This window comes from Rana temporaria, chromosome 12 (genome assembly GCF_905171775.1).
Source record: "Rana temporaria chromosome 12, aRanTem1.1, whole genome shotgun sequence".
Classification (NCBI taxonomy): domain Eukaryota; kingdom Metazoa; phylum Chordata; class Amphibia; order Anura; family Ranidae; genus Rana; species Rana temporaria.
Window position 1 is genome coordinate 104,377,049 of NC_053500.1, and position 23,126 is coordinate 104,400,174.

Below are 23,126 nucleotides of genomic sequence, written 5' to 3' on the forward strand. Positions count from 1 at the left end.
TAGACATTCTTATAATAGGTCAAAAAAAGTTAGATTTTATTTCCATCATTTACACTTTCAAAATTACAGAAAACAAAAAAATGGTGTCTGCAAAAGTTTGGGCACCCTGCAGAGTTAATATCTTGTACTGCCACCTTTGGCAAGTATCACAGCTTGTAAAAGGCTTGTTGTAGCCAGCCAAGAGTCTTTCAATTCTTGTTTGAGGTATCTTTGCCCATTCTTCCTTACAAAAGTCTTCCAGTTCTTTGAGATTTCTGGGCTGTCTGTCACGCACTGCTCTTTTAAGGTCTATCCATAGATTTTCAATTATGTTGAGGTCAGGAGATTGTGAAGGCCATGGCAAAACCTTCAGTTTACGCCTCTTGATGTAATCCCCCGTGGATTTTGAGGTGTGTTTAGGATCATTATCCATTTTTAGAAGCCATCCTCTCTTTAACTTCAGCTTTTTCACAGATGGCATCAAGTTACCATCCAAAATTTGCTGAAATTTTATTGAATCCATTTTTCTTTCTACTCGTGAAATGTTCCCTGTACCACTGGCTGCAATACAACCCCAAAGCATGATTGATCCACCCCCATGCTTAACAGTTGGACAGAGGTTCTTTTCATTAAATTCTGTGCCCTTTCTTCTCCAAACGTACCTTTGCTCATTCCGGCCAAAAAGTTATATTTTAACCTCATCGGTCCACAGAACTTGTTTCCAAAATGCATCAGGCTTGTCTATATGTTCATTTGCAAAGTTTAAACGCTGATTTTTGTGATGAGGACGTAGAAGAGGTTTTCTTCTGATGACTCTTCCATGAAGACCATATTTGTACAAGTATCTCTTTATAGTGGAATAGTGTACCACAACTCCAGTGTCTGCCAGATCTTTCTGGAGGGATCGTGCAGTCAAACGCGGGTTTTGAATTGCTTTTCTCACAACCCTGCGAGCTGTTCTGTCTGATATTTTTCTTGGTCTTCCAGATCTTGCTTTAACTTCCACTGTTCCGGATGACTGCCATTTCTTAATTACATTCCGAACAGAGGATATTGACATCTGAAAACGCTTTGCGATCTTCTTATAGCCTTCTCCAGCTTTGTGAGCGTCAACTATTTTCAGTTTCAGTTTCTAGACAACTGCTTAGAAGAACCCATGGTGCCGATTGTTGGGGCAAGGTCAGATGAGTCTGGGCATTTAAAACCTTTGAGATTGACATCACCTGGTCTTCCCCTCTATTCATAGATCACTTTTTATTCATAGGAAGCTATGGTACAGTGTAGGAGGGGGGTGGGATTCATAGGAAGCTATGGTACAGTGTACCATAGCTTCCTATGAATAAAAAGCGATCTATGAATAGAGGATGGATTGATGCATAAAAAGGTCCGCTTCCAAAAATGCTGATTGCTGGTTGCCATTGAATGGGAAGTCCTATACTAAAGACATCGTTATTGGAGGATTGATCATTGTGGCTGCTGCTGTGGATCTGTTACCCTTTATGCTGTTATTTCACTGTGCTGCGGTAAGAGTCAGTAATATCTGTGGTGGAGGTCTCCTGTTCGTCCTGATCACAGTGTGGTTATAATCATTGACATCTGGGATTATCTCATCACTATATCTTTGGACTCCTTCAAACCTCTTGGCTTGCTCACATTCCATCTGTGTTTTACTACCGTGGAGATATTCATGTCATTTTAACAGTCACTTATTATTTTTGTATTTCACAAGTATTGGTGTTTCTCTTATCACATTTAAATAGCGCGACTCCTTTGTTTACTATTGCCCTATCCCAGTGGCGTACTAAGCAGGGGGCGGGGGGGGCGTGACGCACCCGGTGCCACACACTGGGGGGGTGTCAGGCCGACGCCCCCCTTCGCGACTGAGGCATGGCGCGGTGACAGCATGGCAGCGCCAGCGGCAGACAAGGTAACGTAACACACAGCCTGGCTTTTTGGGGGGGGGGGGGGGGCGAATGCGAGCCGTACCCGAGTGATACCCGGGACCCGGCCGCAATGATCCCCTTCTCCGTGGCAGCGCAGCGCCTCTGATACTATGGGCTGTGACTGTCTGACAGTCACACAGCCAAGCAGCGTGAAGCTGCGGCCGCCTCCCCCTCCTCCATACAAGTGCTCTGTGTGTAACACGTGGCGCACTGATCATCATTACATCAGCATTACGGGTCTGAAGGCAAGGGGGGTGTCTGCACTATTGTAAGGGGGGTGTTCTGTATTGTATGGGGGTGGTATCCCAAATGATGTCCCAAAGCAATGCCCTATATGAGGGGGGGGGGACACAGATCAAGCAGACCGCCATGGACAAGAAGCTCTATACTGCCGCCTGCAGCACACTTCGCCCAAAGGCGGCATCTTCATGTCCCCTCACATCTATCTGATAAAATTTGGAAAATGTGTGGACTGAAGACCAAGTTGCAGCCTTACAGATCTGAGTCACTGAAGCCTGGTGGTGCACTGCCCATGAAGCACTTATCGCCCTGGTAGAGTGCGCCCTAACAGAAAAAGGAGTTTTGTTCCTTAAACCATAGGCTTGAATAATAGTTTGTCGAATCCACCTAGAGATAGTGGATTTTGATGCCGCTGGTCCCTTCTTAGGACCATCTGGCAAAATGAACAAAACACTTTTACAGCTCTCACTAGATCTAGAGAGTGCAATAATCTTTCCTCCGCTGTCTGTGGATTCGTAAAAAAAGAAGGCAGGACAATGTCCTGATTTAAACGAAAAGCCGACACCACCTTAGGTAAAAAGGCAGGATGGGGTCGTAGTACAATTTTGTCTTTATGACAAACGAAATATGGCTCTACAGGAAAGAGCTGCTAATTCAGATACTCTTCTAGCCGAAGAGATAGCAATCAATAATGCCAATTTCCTGCTTAAAATAATCAGCGGAATCTGTCGAATCTGTTCAAAAGGTTGATTCTGCAACATTGACAAAACTAAATTCAGATCCCATGGGCACAAGGGAGGCTTGACTGGCGGATTGATCCGCAGTACCCCCTGAATGAAAGGCCGCACTAGGGAATGAGATGCCAGTAGTCTTTGAAAAAAGACTGATAGAGCTGATATTTGACTCTTAATGGTACTAAGGGGTAATTTCATATCCACTCCTAGCTGGCAAAAAGCAAGAATCCTACTTCTGTCATATCTCTGAGGATTCCATTTGTTAGTTTCACACCATGTTTTCCATATTCTATAGTAAATTCGTCTGGAAGCTGGCTTACTGGCATTAATAAGCGTAGAAAGTACCGGACCTGAGAGCCCTCTCTTCTTCAGAATGTGGGTCTCACCAGCCAAACCGTCAAATTTAGCCCTTGTAAGGAAGGATGGAACACTGGACCTTGTGACAACAGATCGTGACGAAGTGGAAGCTTCCGCGGTGTTCCCACTGCCATTTTTATGATCTCGGCGTACCAGGGTCTTCTGGGCCAATCTGGGGCCACTAAGATTACCGGAATTCCTTCCCTCTTGATCCTGCAAATCAGTCTCTGTAGAAAGGAGATTGGAGGAAAGGCATAAATCAGTGAAAACTGATTCCACGGCACTACCAGTGCATCTTATCCGTAGGCCAGAGGATCTCTTGTCCTGGACACAAAGTTGTCCAACTTGCTGTTGAACCTGGAATCTAGTAGATCTACATCCAGGGTCCCCCATCTCTGGCAAATGGCCTAAAAAGATTTTGGGGTGGAGAGACCACTCTCCTGGTGATAGCTGCTGGCGACTCAAATAGTCTGATGCCAGTTCTCTACCCCTGGAATGAAAATTGCAGAAAGGCAAGGAATATGTTCTTCTGCCCATCTCAAAATGCGATTCACCTCCTTCTGGGCGCCCTGGCTGCGGGTGCCTCCTTGGTGATTGATGCAAGCCACTGCTGTAGCATTGTCGGACTGAATCTGAACCGGGTGGCCCTGTAACCTGCTTGTCCAGGCTCTGAGGGCCAAGTATACTGCCCAGAACTCCAGTAAGTTGATGGGTAGGTCTCTTTCGGCTTTGGTCCAGGTTCCCTGGGCTGAAGCTTTTTCCAATACGGCTCCCCAGCTCGTTAGGCTGGCATCTGTAGACACCACCTTCCAGGTGATTGGAAGAAAGGATCTTCCCTTTTGTAAGGTCTTGGCGCACCTGTGAAGACAGGTGCATGGGTAAATCCAGAGATTGGATCTTCCTGTTCCAGGTAGCTAAAATATCGCCTTGAAGTAGTCTCAAATGAAACTGGGTGTAAGGGACAGCCTCGAAGGAGGCTACCATCTTCCCCAATATCCTCATGCAAAGGCGAATGGATGGTCTCTTCTTTGCTTTGACCTTGTGGATCAGATCCCTTAGTGATTTGATCTTTGACTCTGGTAGAAATACTCGGCTTTGAGCTATATCTATGATCATGCCCAGATACTCTACCCTTCTTTGGGCTTGTAGTGAGGATTTTTGTAGGTTTACCATCCATCCTAACTTCTCCAGGTATCTTATCGTAGTGGATACAGCGTGATCTAATCCTGGCACTAATTGATCTATCACAAGTAGATCGTCCAGATAGGCTGTTATCACTATGCCCTGTGCTCTGAGATTTGCTAGCAGAGGGGCTAGTACTTTTGTAAATACTCGGGTGCAGTGGCCACCCTGAAGGGCAGAGCCACAAATTGGAAGTGGCGATGCTCCACCGCAAACTTTAAGAACCTTTGGTGAGTGGGATGTAAATATGCGTCCCTGATGTCTATCGACGCCATGAATTCTCCGCCTAGTAGGGTGGCAACTACTGAACGAATAGTTTCCATTCAAAACTGATTTAGTGATCTCAGATCCAGAATGGGTCTGATGTCTACGTTTGGTTTTGGGATCACAAAGCGAATGAATACAACCCTGAACCTTGTTCTTTTAAGGGTACTTCTGTGATTACCCCTTGGGACCACAAGTGATCCAATCCCTTGAAGAAGGGTGCTCTTTTTAGAGGATCTTTGGAGAGCCTTGAGCTTCGGAACTGAGAAGATGGGATCTCTCGAAATTCCAGCTTGTACCCTAGGGATACTGTGTATACCACCCATTTGTCCTGGATCTCTGTCTGCCATACCAATGAAAACTGGCAAAGCCATCCCCCCACTCGGCCGAGCGGGGGCGCCTCTTCATGCAGAGGTTTTGGGGTTTTGTTTATTAGCCTTAGAACCCCACTGTTTATTGCTTCTCTGGAGCTGGTATTCCTTGGCCTTTGCGGCTGGCTGAAAATGCAGTCGCCACTGGCTGGAGGTAGATTTACCAGGAGCCGGGGAGAGAGGCCGTTTAAAACAAGGTCGCTTGTTTTTTCTCTTCTCTGGTAACCTTGTAGACTTTCCGCTAGATATCTTTTGAATATATTTTTCCAAATCTTCCCCGAAGAAGCGTTCACCATGAAAAGGAAATCTCGCTAGAAGCTTTTTGCATGGCAATTCTGCAGACCAATGTTTTTAACCAAAGGACTCTGCGCATATGCACCAACTGGAGTGTAAGGTGAGACGCTTGCTGGATCAAATCCCTTATAGCATCTATTGTAAAACATAAGGCCTTGGGCAAATTTTCCCAAGATTTGGCCTGTTCTGGAGCCAACTCCTTTAGCCTATCTTTTACCTGGTCCTTGAGGACCTGACACATACCCACTGCAGCTACCGCGGGTTGTATAACTGCCCCTGCCAGCAGGAAGGAAGATTTCAATAAGGATTACAACCTTTTTTCTGAAGGGTCCTTAACAACTTAAGACCCGGACCAAAATGCAGCTAAAGGACCTTGTCCCTTTTTGCGATTCGGCACTGCGTCACTTTAACTGACAATTGCGCGGTCGTGCGACGTGGCTCCCAAACAAAATTGGCGTCCTTTTTTTCCCACAAATAGAGCTTTCTTTTGGTGGTATTTGATCACCTCTGCGGTTTTTATTTTTTGCGCTATAAACAAAAATAGAGCGACAATTTTGAAAAAAATATTTTTAACTTTTTGCTATAATAAATATCCCCCAAAAATATATATAAAAAAAAAATTCCTCAGTTTAGGTCGATACGTATTTCTTCTAAAAAAAAAAAATCGCAAAAAGCGTTTATCGGTTGGTTTGCGCAAAATTTATAGCGTTTACAAAATAGGGGATAGTTTTATTGCATTTTTATTAATTATTTTTTTTTACTAATAATGGCAGCGATCAGCGATTTTTTTCGTGACTGCGACATTATGGCGGACACTTCGGACAATTTTGACACATTTTTGGGACCATTGTCATTTTCACAGCAAAAAATGCATTTAAAATGCATTGTTTATTGTGAAAATTACAATTGCAGTTTGGGAGTTAACCACAGAGGGCGCTGATGGGGTTATGTGTGACCTGAAGTGTGTTTACAACTGTAGGGGTGTGTGGCTGTAGGTGTGATGTCATCGATTGTGTCCCCCTATAAAAGGGATGACACGATCGATGCTGCCGCCGCCACAGTGGAGAATGGAGAAGCCGTGTTTACAAATGTCTCTCCCCGTTCTTCAGCTCCGGGTACCGATCGCGGGACTCCAGGGGCGAGTACCGCGGTCCTGGAGCTTCGGACCGGGTCGCGGGAGCGCGCCCGCGACCCACGGCTGGGAACTAGTACAGGACGTACATGTGCGCAGCCGTGCCATTCTGCCGACGTATATGTGCAGGAGGCGGTCCTTAAGTGGTTAAACACCTGTACGTCGTCCACTGGACAAGTTAGGTTTTTGTTCACACAAGATATAGCTGCATCTACCGCAGGTAAAGTCCACTTCTTGGTAAATTCCTCCTCCATGGGATAAAGAATTTCAAACTTCTTTGGAGGAGAGAAACGCTTGTACAGATGTAACCAATCTGCGTAAATTAACTTCTTTAACAACGGATGAACTGGGAAAGAGCATGAACTCTGCAGAGATTTTAATGAGCCCAAGGAGGAGACAGGTGATTCAGATAACTCAGAGGAGGGCAGCCTGAATGCAGTTTGTACTGCTTCAGCATAACATTGCACCTGCGATCTTAGCATCTGGGAAGCAGAAAAGGGTTCTTGATACCCCTGAGCCGTCCGACTCCTCATCCCTGTCCTCTGAAGATATTGCTTCATCCTCCTCAGAACTTTCTGACAGAGGATCTAAAGCTGACAAAGGAGATCTGCTTCGCTTTTTGTCCCTTTGTGAGGACTTAGCGATTGAAGTCGCAAACTTTTCTTCTAATCTCTCCATGGCTGCCGCAAAAGTGTCCTCAGTGACATATACAGGCCCAGGTGCCACTGGAGAAACTCCTGAAAACTACTTCCGCCCTCTCCCGATAACGCGCGCCCCCCATACGTGCAAGCGCGACCCAAGCTATTGGGGCGGCTGCCTGGAAGCATGGAGAGTTTCCCTATGCCTTTACTGGCGTTTTAACAGGTTTCCATGAGGAGAGGAGCGGCGCAGTGTCAGCAGAGTTCTGCAGGAGAAAGCGTGCCTGTGGGTCTGACACTTCTGAGAAGTGAGGTGAGAAAACTCAGCTCTTTACTCCCTCTAGTGGCCAAAATTGTGAAGACACCCCTCTAAAATGCTTGAAAATCTTAGGCTCCTTTTTCCCTTACCTTTATCCTCGCCGCAGGTTTAACTGCTGAATTTACAGGCAGTACAAACCTTCACCCATCTCGGCGGGTTTGTGTGCCAACCTTCAGGGGTATGGGTTCCTATTTAAAGGGGACCTCTTCCCTGAGCCTTGTAAAAGACTCTGACCAGGCCTTTTAGCTGCAATAGCGAAAGTGCTGGACCTCAGAGCCCAGTCCTCCGAGGAGAGTCATTACAGGCGATGCCTCATGCGTGAGGCTTGGATCTCATCCATTTTCGTCGTAATACTTTAGTGTCTTGGATGGACGGTCTAGCTCCCTTAGCCCCCAAGTGGTCTCTTTAGTCGAGCTTCCCTTAGCACCTCTCCAAGCATCCAATCCCCCTGATGAGAGGAGCTACATGGAGGGGGACTGTCTCTGATTGGTTGTGCCAGTGTCCAATCACCTCTGGTGACCATACAACCCATTATGTAATGAATATGGCTCTGTGTCCTGTGGTGTACGATAAAAAAATATAGGTTTTATAAACCGTTGCACAAATTTACAACATAACATTTTTTAACTACCATCTTTTTGTTTTCTGAAGTTCAACCCTTCAGAAAATATATAATGTTTTGCGAATTTTAACTATTCTTCAGGGCAAACATGTGTATTTTGTTTTAAAAAAAATAGGACAGTCAACAAAAGGGTTAAGAATGTCGTGATTCACTTGTTCAATGACTGTTAAGCCATGTACACACGATTGGATATCTGATGGAATCTAATCCGATGGATTCTTTCGTCGGATATCCGATGAAGCTGGCTTTCATCAGTCTTGCCTACACACCATCTGTCAAAAATCCGACATTGCCAAAACGCGGTGACATACAACACTACGATGAGATGGAAAAAATGAAGTTCGATGCTTTCGAGCATGCGTGGATTTTTTCTCTGATGGAGTTCCACACAGACGATCTGATTTTTCTGTCCGTTTTTTATCCATAGGAAAATTTAAAACATGTTCTATTTTTTAACACCGATGGAAAAAAGACAGATGGGGCCCACACACGATCGGTTTGTCCGATGAAAATAGTCCATCAGTCTGTTTTCAGTGGACAACCCGATCTTGTGTACGCGGCTTTATATGCAATAGAATGCAACCCTTGCATGTCAAACCTAAAATCCCACCAATTCATAGAGGTGGGTAAATGATCGAACATAAATTTTGAATGCATTCGATAATGAGCACTTTGAAACCCTTTACTGACCTCGGCAAGTTGAGGTGTTTTTTTCCTGGGACTTCGAATCTCAGCTTCACTAAATGATTTCTCCATCTCATCTTCTTGTAACACAGAGGAATTCTGGGAAATTGACCTGGGAAGGAATGGTATTGTCTGAATTCCAAAGAGACTGAACAATGACAGACTGCATATCATTCAATAAACAAGCCTGGGAATTATGAGAAATACTACAGTACATAGTTACATAGTAGGCAAGGTTGAAAAAAAAGACACAATTCCAACCTATGTGTGTGATTATATGTCAGTATTACATTGTATATCACTGTATTTTGTGGTCGTTCAGGTGCTTATCTAATAATTTTTTGAAACTAATCGATGCTCCCCGCTAAAACCACCGCCTGTGGAAGGGAATTCCACATCCTTACTGTTCTTACACTAAAGAACCCTCTACGCAGTTTAAGATTAAACTGCTTTTCTTAAAATTTTAGTGAATGGCCGCGTGTCTTAAATTCCCTTTTGCGGAGACATTTTATCCCTATTGTGGGGTCACCAGTATGGTATTTGTACATTGAAATCCTATCCCCTCTCAAGTGTCTCTACAGTCTTGTAGAGAGGGAGAATTATTGATTTATCCCTGGAGTTAATCCCCTTTTTAATGCATGCCAATATTCTGTTTGCTTTGCTTGCAGCAGCTTGGCATTGCATGCCATTGCTGAGCCTGTCATCTACTAGGACTCCCAGGTCCTTTTCCATCTTAGGCCCCGTACACACGAGAGGATCGATCCGCTGGAATTGATCCGCGGACCGGCTCCAGCGGATAGATCCCCTGGTGTGTACAATCCAGCGGATCTGTTTCCGCGGATTTTTGTCCCCGGGGATGGATTTCCAGCGGATCAAAATCTCTTGACATGCCAAGAAATCGATCCGCTGGAATCCATTCCAACGGATTGATCCGCTGGTCTGTACAGACTCACCGGATCCATCCCCCGCATGCGTCGTAATGATTTGACGCATGCGTGGAATTCCTTATATGACAGCGTCGCGCACGTCGCCGCGGCGACGGCGCGACACGTCACCGCGGACGGAATTCCGCGGGGATTTTGATCTCATGGTTAGTACAACCATGAGATCAAAATACGCCAGAGGATTTATCCGCGGAAACGGTCCCCCGGACCGTTTCCGCGGATAAATCCTCTCGTGTGTACTAGGCACTAGATTCCCCCTGAGGTCCCCCCAGTGAGTAGTATGCACTCATATTTTTGCCACCCAAATGCATTATTTTACATTTTTCTACATTAAACCTCATTTGCCATGTAGTTGCCTACCCCATTAATTTGATCAGATCTTCTTGCAAGGTTTCCACATAGTGCAGAGAAAGTTATTGCCCTGCTTAGCTTAGTATCCTCCACAAATACAGAGATTGAACTGTTTATCCCATCCTTCAGGTCGTTTATGAATAAATTAAATAGGATTGGTCCCAGCACAGAACCCTGAGGGACCCCACTTTCCACCCGGACCATTCCCAGTACTCTCCATTTATCACCACCCTCTGAACTCACCCCTTGTAGCCAGTTTTCTATGTACTCATCCTATGGTCAATGCCTACGGACCTTACATTGTACAGTAAACATTCATGGGGAGCTGTATCAAATGCTTTTGCAAAATCCAGATACACAACGTCTACGGGCCTGCCTTTGATCTAGATGGCAGCTCGCCTTCTCATAGAAGGTTAATAGATTGGTTTGGCAAGAATGATTCTTCATGAATCCATACTGATTACTGCTAATGATACCGTTGTCATAAAATCTAAAATCTTGTATATAGTCCCTTATCATCCCCTCCAAGATCTTGCATACAATTGATGTTAGGCTAACTGGTCTGTAATTCCCAGGAATGTATCTTTGCCTTTTTTAAATATTGGTGCTACATTGGCTTTTCTCCAATCAGCTGGTACCATTCCAGTCAGTAGACTGTTTGTAAAAATTAGGAACAATGGTCTGGCAGTATTGCAAACAATGTACATTGATGTACCTGGAAATACTTTTCTTCAGCTTTAGAGCTTGGCTGCCACATAGGTGCTGCAGAGGTGAGTGCATCCGGAGGTGGGGGAGCTGAATATCGCTGCCATATGATGGGAGCACGCCAGGCCGCCGAGATTCCCCTAGAGCCCTCAATGGAGGGGCAGATGGTGATGGCGTCAGGGGTCCATTCAAAGCTTCCAGGAGGGAAACCACCTCATACCCAGGGGGAACATGTTCAGCCGACTGATAAAGGGAAGGTAATAAGAGAAAAAAAAGAATGAGTAGGGATAATACATGGGAACAGCCATATAATGAGAGTTATAGGAAATGTAGAGGTAGAGAGGTAGATTGATGACAACAGTGAGAAATGTATAACAGAAAAAAACAGTTCACGTTTTGGTGATGTACACAAGTATCCCCCCCCCCCCCCACCACATATTTTTCCTATCTTTGAAGCCTGACCTACCTTATTATAGCTAAATAAGCCTGAAAAATAACAAAGAGAGCGCCTGCTTTTCATTCACAGAGTAAAGAAGCAGGTTAACTTTAACGCACCCTTCTCAGCAACACATTTCCATTGCACCCCAGCCACTGTGTTCACCTGTCAGAAGTATAAAAACAGAGCCCTGTATAAGCTCTAAATCACTCCAATTATAGACTTTCCCTGTCCTCATGTGACAGCATTGTGCCAATCTCCAAGCGGGTTATTCACATGCTCCCCTACACCTGAAAATACCTAGCTGGCAATACCCCTGGAATTCAGCTTGCAGATTTCAAGGGGAAAGCTGGAGATCTGGATGTTCTTGCTAGTAGGTACCTAACACAATAAAATGAGCCAGTAGGTGATCCAACTCCCCAACATTGACTAATTTCATGGTTATGGGTGGAGAAACCTATTAGACCCCTTTCACACTGAGGAGGATTCCATGCCTTTCAGCGCTAGAAATAGCCTCTAAATAGCACCTGAAAACCGCCTCCCATTCATTTCATTGTGTCTTTTCACACTGGGTGGTGCGCTTGCAGGACGTTAGGAAAAGTCCTGCAAGCGGCATCTTTGGGGCGGTTTGGGGGCGCTCCCAAAATGCCCTGCCCATTGAAAGGAATGGTGGGCAGTACTTCCAAAGCACTTGAAAAGCGTTTCAGAAGCGGGCATTTTTAACCCCTTCTTTGGGGTTAAAAGCACCCCGCTAATGGCCGAAAAGCACAGGTTAACCAGCGCTAAAACGGGCTTTAGTGCTAACGCTGCCCCAGTGTAAAAGGGGTCTAGTAGGTTCATCTTTAGAAACATTTCACCTGTATTTAAGGTGTAACGTGTAATATTTTCTAGCATTTTCCCTCACCCCCAGAATCCACCCCACCCCTCTGGCACAGTGGGCAGAGGTTTCTCTCTCCCACAGCTGCCGGTACATTTAGGCTGCATTCACACCTGAGCGTTTTGTCGCCTGAAGCATGAAGCTCCAAAACGCTAGAGGGGAAAAAATACATTATTCTCTATGGAGATGGTTGACATCTCCACTCCAAAAACGCCTGAAGCTGAACGCCTGAATCTCAAACAAGTTCCGGACCCTTTTTTGTTGCGCGAATTGGGCGGATTTGGGCATTTTAGAACGTTTGTATTGCCATAGAAAGTAATGTAAACGCTGGATTCAAGCGTCTAGCGCGACAACGAGCGTTTCTACGGGTGTTTTGTCACTTTAATCTGTTCTGTGAAATAGAACATTTCACCCAGGCAGAAGAGAAAAAAATCTTCAAACATAGCAACAAGTGATGAAAGAGATGATAATTTTTCCTATTGGCTAAAATAAAAAACGTTGAAGTTCAAAAACGTCGGACAACGCTGTATGCGAACGCGCGACAAAACATCGGAAAAAAAACCGACCAAAAACGCTACACTCAGGTGTGAATGCAGCCTTAAAGTTGATGCAGCTGTGTGGGACTCCGCACACAAATATGTGTCAGTCATTCACAGGGATCTGTGGATGAATAAACTACAAGTTCTGTCTACCACTGCAGCGGACGGATTTGTAGTTCTCCATGGACCATGAGTGAACTGATCAGTGCACTTGTAGTCCATTGACACTTCCTACAGCTTTATAACTAAAAGCCTGTATGGAGATACAACTGGCAAAAAGGATGTGTCTGCAGGAGCCTGACATTGCACCCTCTCTATCCACTGACTGTGGGTGCAATGCTCCTCTGGGAAAAAATAAATAAATGCACATATTTTTTTCCTGCAAACATATATGTATTTATCAATGTTTTCCCTAAGGCCTCGTACACACGACCGGACATGTCCGCTGAAACTGGTCCGCGGACCAGTTTCAGAGGACAGATCCAATCGTGTGTACAGGCTAGTGGACAGATTTCCAGCGGACTAAAGTTTCTTAGCATGCTAAGAAACTTGTCCGCTGGAGAGCTGTCCGTCGGACATGTCCGCTGGTTAGTACGTCTAACCAGCAGACCGAAATCCCGCTCATGCGTTGAATTGATTCGACGCATGCGTGGAAGCATTGAACTTGCGCGATAGAGAAATGCGGTGTCGTCTACGTCACCGCGTTCTCTGTCCGCGGGGATTTCGGTTTGATGGTGTGTACAGCCATCAGACCGAAATCTCCGAGCGGACATGTCCGATGAAAACGGTCCGCGGACTGTTTTCATCGGACATGTCCCCTCGTCTGTACGGGGCCTAAAAGTGAGTCTAATAAAAAAAAAAAAAAACACAAAGTACTGTATTGGCAAATGAGGATTGGCACTTACAGAACATTCGGGTAATTTCATTTAACCATATGTATTAAATAGAAGATGCCCTAGTGTTTATACCTTATACCAAACTATCAAAATGCCTTTCAGAAGCTGTGAGCTACTCACCGTGTGCTCTTCAGAGTCTGAGGTTGGGGCTGCAATGATAGGGCTGAATCCAGCAGGCGAATGAGGACCAGGAAGCTTTCTCATTGCCCGAATCTGAAGAAGGGCTCGGAAAGCTGCAGGACACAATATTTTGAAATAAAAAGATATAAACAAGGACAGGAAGTCAGGGAAATATCTGCAGCAAGGACACCAACAGCAATAAAACCGAACATTTAAAGGGGTCAAGATGGTGGAAAACTCCCATACTTCGTTTTGAAGCGGTCAAAAATCGCCTGAATGATGTCATGGTTAACGAGAAGTTGGCAGCTGTCCTCTCTGATACACGACAAGTTTCTCGGGGTTTGGCAACCATGGATTGCATATTCTCACCCTTTCCGGTTTGATATTGCATTACTTTCAATGTAGCGCCCCCCTGGCGCACACCCCTTGGACTCTTTACTCTTTTCTTTATTTGTTCTCTCTTTTATTTCTCTTTACTCTCCCTATTTTTCTTTTCAGTGTCTCTTTTCCGCTTTTTCTCTTGAGGTAGCTTATTTTATTTTTCACTGTTATGTATCAAACACTTCTCAGGATTACAGGACACCGTGTATTGCCCTGGTGAGGTTTGGTTATACTTGCATTTCAAATACCATGCTTATTACAGTGCCTTCTTCAGATCTGCTTAAAATGTAACCCTCACCCTAGGACGGAGATTCTATAGCGTGCAATCTTACTGTGACAGCTTACCAATGTTCATTGGTCTTTGGACATGCCTCCTGATCTCCGGATTGCCTTGGTCGACTACTGATGGACCTCTGTTTAGCTATATGGTTACAATGACCGTAGTGTTCGAGCTCTACACGTTGCTATTGCTCCTGTCCCTCGAATAAATGGCGGAGTTTTTTTCTTATTTTTATATAAGTATTGAATCTGAATGTCTACTATGTAATGTGCTATTTTACTGTAATCCTGTACTGTTGGTCTGTATGCCAATAAACCTTTTGTAAAAGAAAAGGGCTAAGATAGGTTAGATCAGTTATCAGTATTTTGTTTCTGCTGTGTAACTAAGACAGAAGGTGAAGAAAAATGTAATAACTGGAAAATTTTATGTATGTTAAGCTAATATAATAAAAACATATGCAGTATATATTGCTTCAATACATTTCCCCATCTCTTATTCCTTTCTGGACCCTGCAAGTACAGAAAACATATATATTATGGTAGAAATGCACTCAGCTCTTAAGTCTTGTTGCCTTCCCCCAAAACTATCCAAAACCAAGTGGTGTTCTACTTTAACCAAAATAATGAAGGACTTGTCAGCATTGTACAGTGTGCAGAGCTTCGAAGGCCAAATCAAGCTCTGCCCCAAGTAACTTGTATTACTTTTTAACCCTTAAAATGCAAGGAGAAAGTCATTAAAGTGTTTAATGACTCAACCATAGAAATCACCGTCAGCCCCTCTATTAGAGCTATGCATACCACACTTTATAAGTCTTTTATAAAAACGAGCCATGTAAATACCTATTTAAAACGATCTTCAGGCCGGTCATGTGACTCGTGGCCGCTTTACATCTCTGATACATGGCTTCTGGAGGAGGTGCTGAGTGGCCATGTGACCTCCCCGACTGACGTCAGAGGGAGATCTCTGCCCCTCCTGCCGTAGCCCTGGAAACCGGCGCCTAAAATCACGTGACCGGCCTGAAGATCGCTCTAAAAGATATTTACATGCCTCGTTTTTGTAAAAGATTTATACAGGACGCTATGCCCAACTCGAAAAGAGGTGCTGGCAGTGACCATTTCTATTTTTTTATTTTTAATAATAGCGATGAGGGGAGGGGGGCAAGACAGACACAGAACACGGAGCTGACAGGCAGGGAGGAGGGTGTGAAAAGAGAGCAGAGCAGGGCTGCGGATGACTAAGGGTCGTACACTGAACACGGTGGTCAGCGCACAGAGGGGGGATACCGGAAGTTGCAGGTTCAGACAGGGTTTTTACCTTCTAGAGAGAGGGCAGATTATACAGCACAAGCACTGTGCTGTTTAATCTGCTTTAAGGCACCAGGATCTCTATTTCTTTTTTGGGGGGTTAAAAAACACTTTAAGGAGCATGTTTGAGCCAACATTAAAAATTTGCATAGATTAATGGAAAACATTTCATGCTTTTTACAGATCAGAGGTAATATAAAAACACAGTAATGTCTAAAAAGAACTGTACAGGAACAACCTTTTTACAGATCAGCGGTAATATAAAGTTACAGTTATAGCTAACATGAACTGTATAAGAACAGCCTCTGTACAGTTAAAGCAGCTCTGCTACTCACGCAGTCGGCAGATAGGGCAATTGCTGGCCTGGTAACGTAGAGTATCTGCACATGTATTGCACAGGCAGAGGTGTCTGCATGGCAGAATAAGTGTATCTCGGACATCAGATAGACAAACCACACACTCAGCACTGTTGTCACTGACTTCATCTTCTGTCACCTGGTGCAGAAAAAAAAACATCTATCATCCATACACATTCTCCAGGTCCAGTAACATTTGCCAATGTCCATTTAAGGAGGGACTGCTATTTATTGCAATATTTGCCCTAACCCTGTACATGACATTCACTTTAACTATGGGTGATATAACATTAGTAATGTCGCAGTGAGCCCCAAGGAGATAATTCCTCAGAGATCCTTGCGCCCTTGCAGAAAAAAGGTTTGTTTTAATGCCCCCTCACCAGCAGTGTATACTTCTCCTTTACTCCCCACCATTGTGTTAAGCTGCTGTCGAGTTGTCTGTAGAGTTAAAATCTGTCATAATTTGAGACATAATAGGATTTTTATAACAGGTTACCTGTAAAATCCTTTTATTTGAGTACATCACGGGACACAGAGCACCATAGTCATAACGATGTGGGTTATAGGCCACCTTCAGGTGATGGACACTGGCATACCCAAGACAGGAAGTCCCCTCCCCTATATAACCCCTCCCATACCGGGAGTACCTCCGTTTTGTAGCAAAGCAATAGGTATCCCAAGAAGAGGGGCGGGTTCTCTGAGTCCTGATGACTCAACCCGGCCAGCCACATTTGTTTTTTCAGGAGAGGATGGCACTGTGGAGGCATGACCAGGATCCTCAGAGCTGGACGGTGATGCCATTGGAGCCCTCTTTGGAGGCTTAGTCCCTGAATTCCTGGAAGGCATAGTCCTAAGCACAAAAGCAGAGGTACTTGATAAAACACGCATGCACTGCTGAGCAACAGTCCAGCAAGAAAGCCGCCATCAAAGCTCAGCCTGATGCTGAGCAAGATGTGTCTGTGGGAAAAGCCTGCATACATCAGCTTACGCGTCACCCCTAGTGCTGCTGTGTCCCTCCATCAGCCAGAAGCCTTAAAACACAGAGGTTTAAAAGGACTGGGCCGCCCTGCACCTGTGGCGAGCAGCGGCGTGGACACCGAGCCACGATCCGGCCGCCGTGCTAAGCCACGCCCTTTTACTAGCACCGCTCGGGATCCGGCGTGGGGTAGAGGGAAGGAGGAGGGAGAGACTCTTTACCCCCGAGGGGGAGGACACTGCCGAGGATTGGAACCTTCAGAGGGGAACCACATGCTGACGTACCTTGTTGGGCGGTCGCAGGCTTTGTTGCCATAGGGGACACCCCAGCACTCCCCCTTCAATACATCCAGTGGCTGTGACCATCCTGGAGGAGGCTAGTAACAAGCAAGGTACACACAGCGATACACAGGTATGCTCTTTACACCCTCTAGTGACGATTCGACAACATCTGCTCAAAGAAGAATTCATAAGTGAACTACATTCCTTAGGAATGTTCACTTACCTTTCCCACCGCAGGATTCTGATGAAAAAAACAGCCAGACCCAATCTTCACCCATCACGGCAGGCCATGTCAAAAGACCTTCAGGGACCAGATTCCTAAAAAAGGGTTTCCACTCCCCTGGACCTGTATCGCACCCTGCCAGAAAAAACTTTGGCATCTGGTGAATAACCAAAGCACTGGATTTCAGGGTCCAGCCCACCTAAGAGAGGCATAACAGGCAAAACCTTGCTCTTCTTTACCGAGGCCCGGGTACCATCCACTTTGGCCTCAGTGGCACTTTTGATGGATCCAGTTGCATAGCTTGCTTGATCCCAGAGGATCCTCCAGCGGAGCTCTTCAAAGCACTTCTTTACTCGTGGCCAACACCTTAGACACTGGTGAAAAAAACTGAGGTACTCTCGGTATGGGAGGGGTTATATAGAGGAGGGGACTTCCTGTCTTGGGTGTGCCAGTGTCCATCACTTGAAGGTGGTCTATAACGCACATAGTTATTACTATGGCTCTGTGTCCCGTGATGTACGAAAAAGAAATATCTATCTTTGAACTTTGCTGTCAAGAAGTACAGATGCACAGGTCTGTAAACCTGTCACAGAGACTTTAATGAAGCAGAAACAGTGTGGTTTGCAACTAATTGTCTTGCTACTTTGCTAGATAAATGTCCCTCATGGCACTTTCAGGTATGGAAGAGCACAGTGATTTACTTCATGTGACAGTACTGAGCCAATTACCAAGCACCGGTGCTATCGAACGGAGAGTTCATAGTCCTGTGCAAATTAAAATTGAGTGACTTAAGCACTTACGATACACATAGTGGCTTCTCCTGCTCCTGGCAGATCAGTGAAGCAAAGGTGAATATAAACTGCTGGGGAGAGGGGAATTACAGTAAACCTGTTGCTTTGCCCCCTCATTCAGGAACTGAGAGGAATAAAGGAGGGCGGCTTTAGGTAGGAGAAGAGGACACCCAGTGTGGATGTTGCTAGAGATATGTACATTAAATTAATAATATAAAAAAAAAATAAGTCTGCACCGTGTCAAACTTATTCTTAGAATTGGCTTACTGTTTTGCATTTTGTAACCACAAAAAAGAAAGAAACGGTGGCCCGACCTAGTGTATTATCCTAAAACCTTAGTTTATTTTCATAAAAAGTGGTAAGTATTATACTCACAAATTAGCAACTGCATCAAAGCTCATCACATAGTACAGCATTGTTCAGTCCACAGTACATCAAATTATGTGGCAGGAGGTAAAGATCCAATAGGCTAACGTGTTTCGAGGACTAACCTCTTCCTCAGAGCCTCTTCCTCTGCCAATTTGTGAATATAATAAACTAAGGTTTTAGGATAATACACTAGGTCGGTGCACCCTTTCTTTCTTTTTTGTGGTTCCAGTGTTTCAGACTTCTCCAGACTTGTGAGGGCAGCAAGACATGACTTATCCATATAGTTATATTAAGTTATAATTTTAACTTCACATGTTTTACATATCTTTTATTGTTCGCTGATCGTCACTGTTTTATTGTTACTTGTCTGATCGATGCAGTTTCTGCTTCTTTTCTGTACTGTTTCTATCCCGCCAGCGCATCGAGGCACGTGTGTAAGACTGCGTTGTTGTTTTATAAGCATTTTAATAAATAAATAACCAAGATGGAGATATAGCCTACTTATCTTGAGCGGGCACATTCCCAAGTGCAGGAGAATTTGTGTTTGTGACCATTTGTTTTTTATTTGTAAATATGTAAACAGTATGAAGATCTTTACTACCTTACCAAGGAGGGGCTTAGGCAAGGACTTGTTAGATTTATGTAAAGTCACCACCTCCTGGGCCCCCTCGCCAAGCACCGTACAATGATAAAGCAATCATGTGTTGGTAACAGCATGGCAAGATGACCACTTGCCTGTTGACTTCTTGCTATATGGATGGATACTGGGCAATTGCTGTCCACGCACAAGCTTAGTTAATGATCTACCTTGACCCGATCCAACAGGCTACTAGTGCTGATCATTTCTGCAAGCGATTGTACCTAGACCACAAACTTTCTGGTTGCTTATGTACTGTGCCCCTTAAAAGTACTTTTCTACATACAAATAAAGTCTAAATTCCCAGCAAACCCATTTACACATAATAAAATGCTACAGGAAACATGTATGCAGATACCTTGGAGTCATGTGAATTATATTTATTTTCGATGCCATAGATTTCCTGCAATAGATAACTGACCCCATCCACCTAAAAGAAAAGACTAAAGTTAGTTTATGCTAAAGAAAACAAAATTTAGAATATCTCTTATATTTATTTTTTTCTCACCACTTGTTTCTGCTTCAGAGGCTTTACACAGTAGCTACTGTCTGCATGCTGCAAGAAAAGAATGACATCAGTTAGAATTGAAAAGGTGAATTCAGATCAAAGTAAGCAACCAAAAAAATGTTTTCAAATCATTCACAATGCAATATTGCATATAGTGTCTAGATTACACAGTCCACCATTATATGTCGATTTTTGAATTCCCCCGAGAAAGCTTTGTGACCCTGTGGCGTAACGAATAGGGGAGGGCCTTATAAAGTCACGACACTTCATACATGATTGAGAGTGATAATTATACAAGACTGTATTACCGATTTCCATTGCTGGAGTTTTAACACCTGTATATGCTGGAAATGTTTGGTGCACTTCAAGCACCTTTTTAAGTGAGTGTAATTCTGGAGAATTGGGGAAAAAAGTTGTGTTTTTAAAGCGATATAAGCACCATGTTTTGGTGGTTTCTTTTTTTCCTATGTGTATGGCGGAGAATGATATAACAAGCCTGTGGAGTGGTGTAATAGGAGAAACACTGGTGAAATCTACTTTCTGTTAAGGTCACTGGAAAAAATAAATGCCTAAAGTTTATCACAAAGCAATGTTTTATTTTCGTTTTTAATAGAGTTGGGAAAGGGTATTTACTGTCAAGTGTTTATTGCTGCCTGTGTTCCCATTGAAAAGATTCACCCCTAAATTTTTATCTTTAAAGGAGACATTCAAAATGTTAGATTTTAGATGAGGGGAAACTGTTTAATGCCTCGTACACACTCTCGGTTTTCCCGGCGGACTTTTTACAGCCGGGAAAACCGAGGGGAAAGCCGAGATCCTGCTCGGCAGCTTTTCCCCCCTACACACGGCCAGTTTTCCTGGCAGGAAAACTACCATGAGAGCTTTGGCCGGGAATCCCGGCCGTGTGTATGCACCACTGCAGGCTTTCCCCATAGGGAAACTGCAGAGAAAAATACTGCTGGGAATCCCGGTGATCTGCCGTGCTTGTTCCAGCTATCTTGGAAGTTTCAGCGCATGCGCAATCTGATGTGCTAAGACAGTTCCAGCTAATGGGAAAGTTCCTACAAGGACTGCGCAGGCGCAAACTTGCTGACGGAAATCTCCGAACCTCGGCCGGCATCCAGGGAGACGTGGATTTCGAGGTAAGTGGCCAGTCGGCCTCACGTCCTTGCTTCGCTCGGACAGCTCGCTCTGCCTCCTGGCTCTTTTTTTAACATCCTCCAATCCACGGGGATGTTAAAGAATGAGCCTGGATGCCAGGCGAGGTTTGGAGATTTCCGTCGGGAAGTTTGCGCCTGCGCAGTCAGTGAAGGAACTTCCCCGTTAGGGGAACATTGAGGACAAGTCACCGGCAGGAAAATAGAAGACATGCTCTCATTTTTCCTGCCAGGATTCCTGTCGGGAAACTACCATGGAGCATACACATGGCCAGTTTTCCCGGCCAAAAGCTGTCCTGGCAGTTTTCCTGCCAGGAAAACCGATCGTGTGTACGAGGCATAAGAGGGGAATGCCCCACAGTTTGGGAATTTTCCTCTAACTTCCTGATGGATCTCTGGGACATGAAGAGGAATTTCTCCAAAAGGTACAAAGATAGCAAAAAAGTATCTATAAAAACATGTAACGTAAGAATTAATCCTAATGTTGGGGTAAGTACAGCAGGACAGGACACGACAATGTCGTCCACCCTGAGTACTTACGTGCCAGCGAGTAGCGATGTTGTGCAGTATGAGCAGAACCAGAGCCATAGGAATGGTCTGTTTTTTTATAGATACTCTACAACATCCGTCCCTGAAGAAGTGTTTTTACACAGAAACGCGTCGGGGTATAAGGATGTAGCTATGTGCCTTACTAGGATATTATCTGGATATGTTATATTTTTAACCTATTGAATTACCAACCAGGCTGCCAGCTGTTATGCGAACTGATAATGTTATATACACGATTGCCATGCATTTACCATGTATATATCTGAACATGATGATACTACTTTTATGCATACGTACAAATGTGATAACAATTACCCATTGATTTTTTTATATGAATTATACTACTGTTATGTGTTTCTATACTTTTTACTCCAACAATAAAATTTGATTACATTTATCTACACAAGTCAACCACCTCATTTAAAGTCCCAAATTTCCCTTTTTTGTCTCATTGAAACAAGGATGGGAGGCACATTATATGTGCCTCATCTAAAGTCCCAAACTCCCCACTTATACAGTGTTTTCCATGTATTCGAATGGCTCTAGTTTACACCAGTGCAGTCAGTTCCGGTCAGATTCCGGTGCAGAAACTGACCGGAACCGACTGTATTGGTGCAGAAAAAAACGGAACTGCATCTGGTGTGAACTGGCCCTTAAAGCAGAGTTCCACCCAATAGTGGAACTTCTGCATATCTGATACTTTTTTTCGGCACCTTTCCGGGAGACCGGGCCGTGGTGAATTACGTCAGCAGCTCGGCCCCCCTCCTCCTGCCCGGCCTTTGGGAGCGCGGAGTGCGCTTCACGCATGCGTAATAGGGATTCAAATCCACCGGTCAGTTTTTTCAGGCGGACCTGAATGGGCGCTCCATGTACCTCCATGGAGCGTTGGATATCAGCGTTGACATGTCAGCCCCGATCTGATCCTCTCCGCCTAAGTGTGATGGATGCAAACCCTATTTTTCATCCATCTGGCGGATCGGATGGGATAAAAACGGACAGACGGTTCTTTTTCATCCGATCCCCCATAAAGGAGAGCAGAGATCTGACTGGTCCGTTTCTGCGCAGCGTGCAGAGACAGACTAGTCATCCGCCGGCTCAGCGGGGATCAACGGAGCTATCCCTGCTGAGCAAGCGGATGTCTGAAAACGGATTTGCACATGTGAAAGGGGCCTTAACCTGCAAGCTGTTCTGTAAGAACAATTTTCTTCAAGACCACTAGGTGTCACCAGAGCTCATATTTTACCCAGCCAGTCACATACAGATGCAAATTGTAGTGTCAGGAATCAGAGACTACTTGCCATGGTTATGGGCGGCTAGGTGCGACTGCTGGCCCGGTTTACTATACTGACAAGTCACCGGCAGCCGCAGCTATTCGCTGCTGTTCACACAGCCAAGAACACAACAGAACTGAATAAAAGTGCTGTGAAAAAAAAAGAGAAAATGCTATCCCCAATGATCCTTATTCTAACTCTTGAACCCCTCTTCTGTATGATCTGGGACATTGCAGACATTAAGGAACTTTCAGAAATGCATAAAACTGCTGCATTTGCAGACGACTTCCTAATGTCCTGCAGGCCTTGTCTGAGTATGGGTCAAATTTCTTATAACCTGCCACATGATTTACTGCCACCATAGTGGTGGCAGTAAAGGCGCATTGGTAAGAGGAGGAGATAACAGGAGGTGAGGG

At 44.7% G+C, this 23,126-nt stretch overlaps 1 protein-coding gene across 4 annotated transcripts in view; it reads right to left on the minus strand.

Annotated features, from left to right (window-relative positions):
- RNF157 (ring finger protein 157) overlaps positions 1-23,126 on the minus strand; it is a 130,633-nt gene that overhangs the window by 36,208 nt on the left and 71,299 nt on the right. For 3 of the 4 annotated variants that reach the window (XM_040330058.1, XM_040330060.1, XM_040330059.1), the window contains exons 9-14: positions 19,734-19,781; positions 19,584-19,655; positions 15,928-16,087; positions 13,626-13,740; positions 10,770-11,003; positions 8,766-8,871 (exon numbers count right to left, since the gene is read on the minus strand). In XM_040330058.1, coding sequence (XP_040185992.1) covers positions 8,766-8,871; positions 10,770-11,003; positions 13,626-13,740; positions 15,928-16,087; positions 19,584-19,655; positions 19,734-19,781 — 735 coding nt within the window. The remainder of the gene's footprint in view (positions 1-8,765; positions 8,872-10,769; positions 11,004-13,625; positions 13,741-15,927; positions 16,088-19,583; positions 19,656-19,733; positions 19,782-23,126) is intronic. The other variant, XM_040330057.1, reaches the window with a different exon arrangement.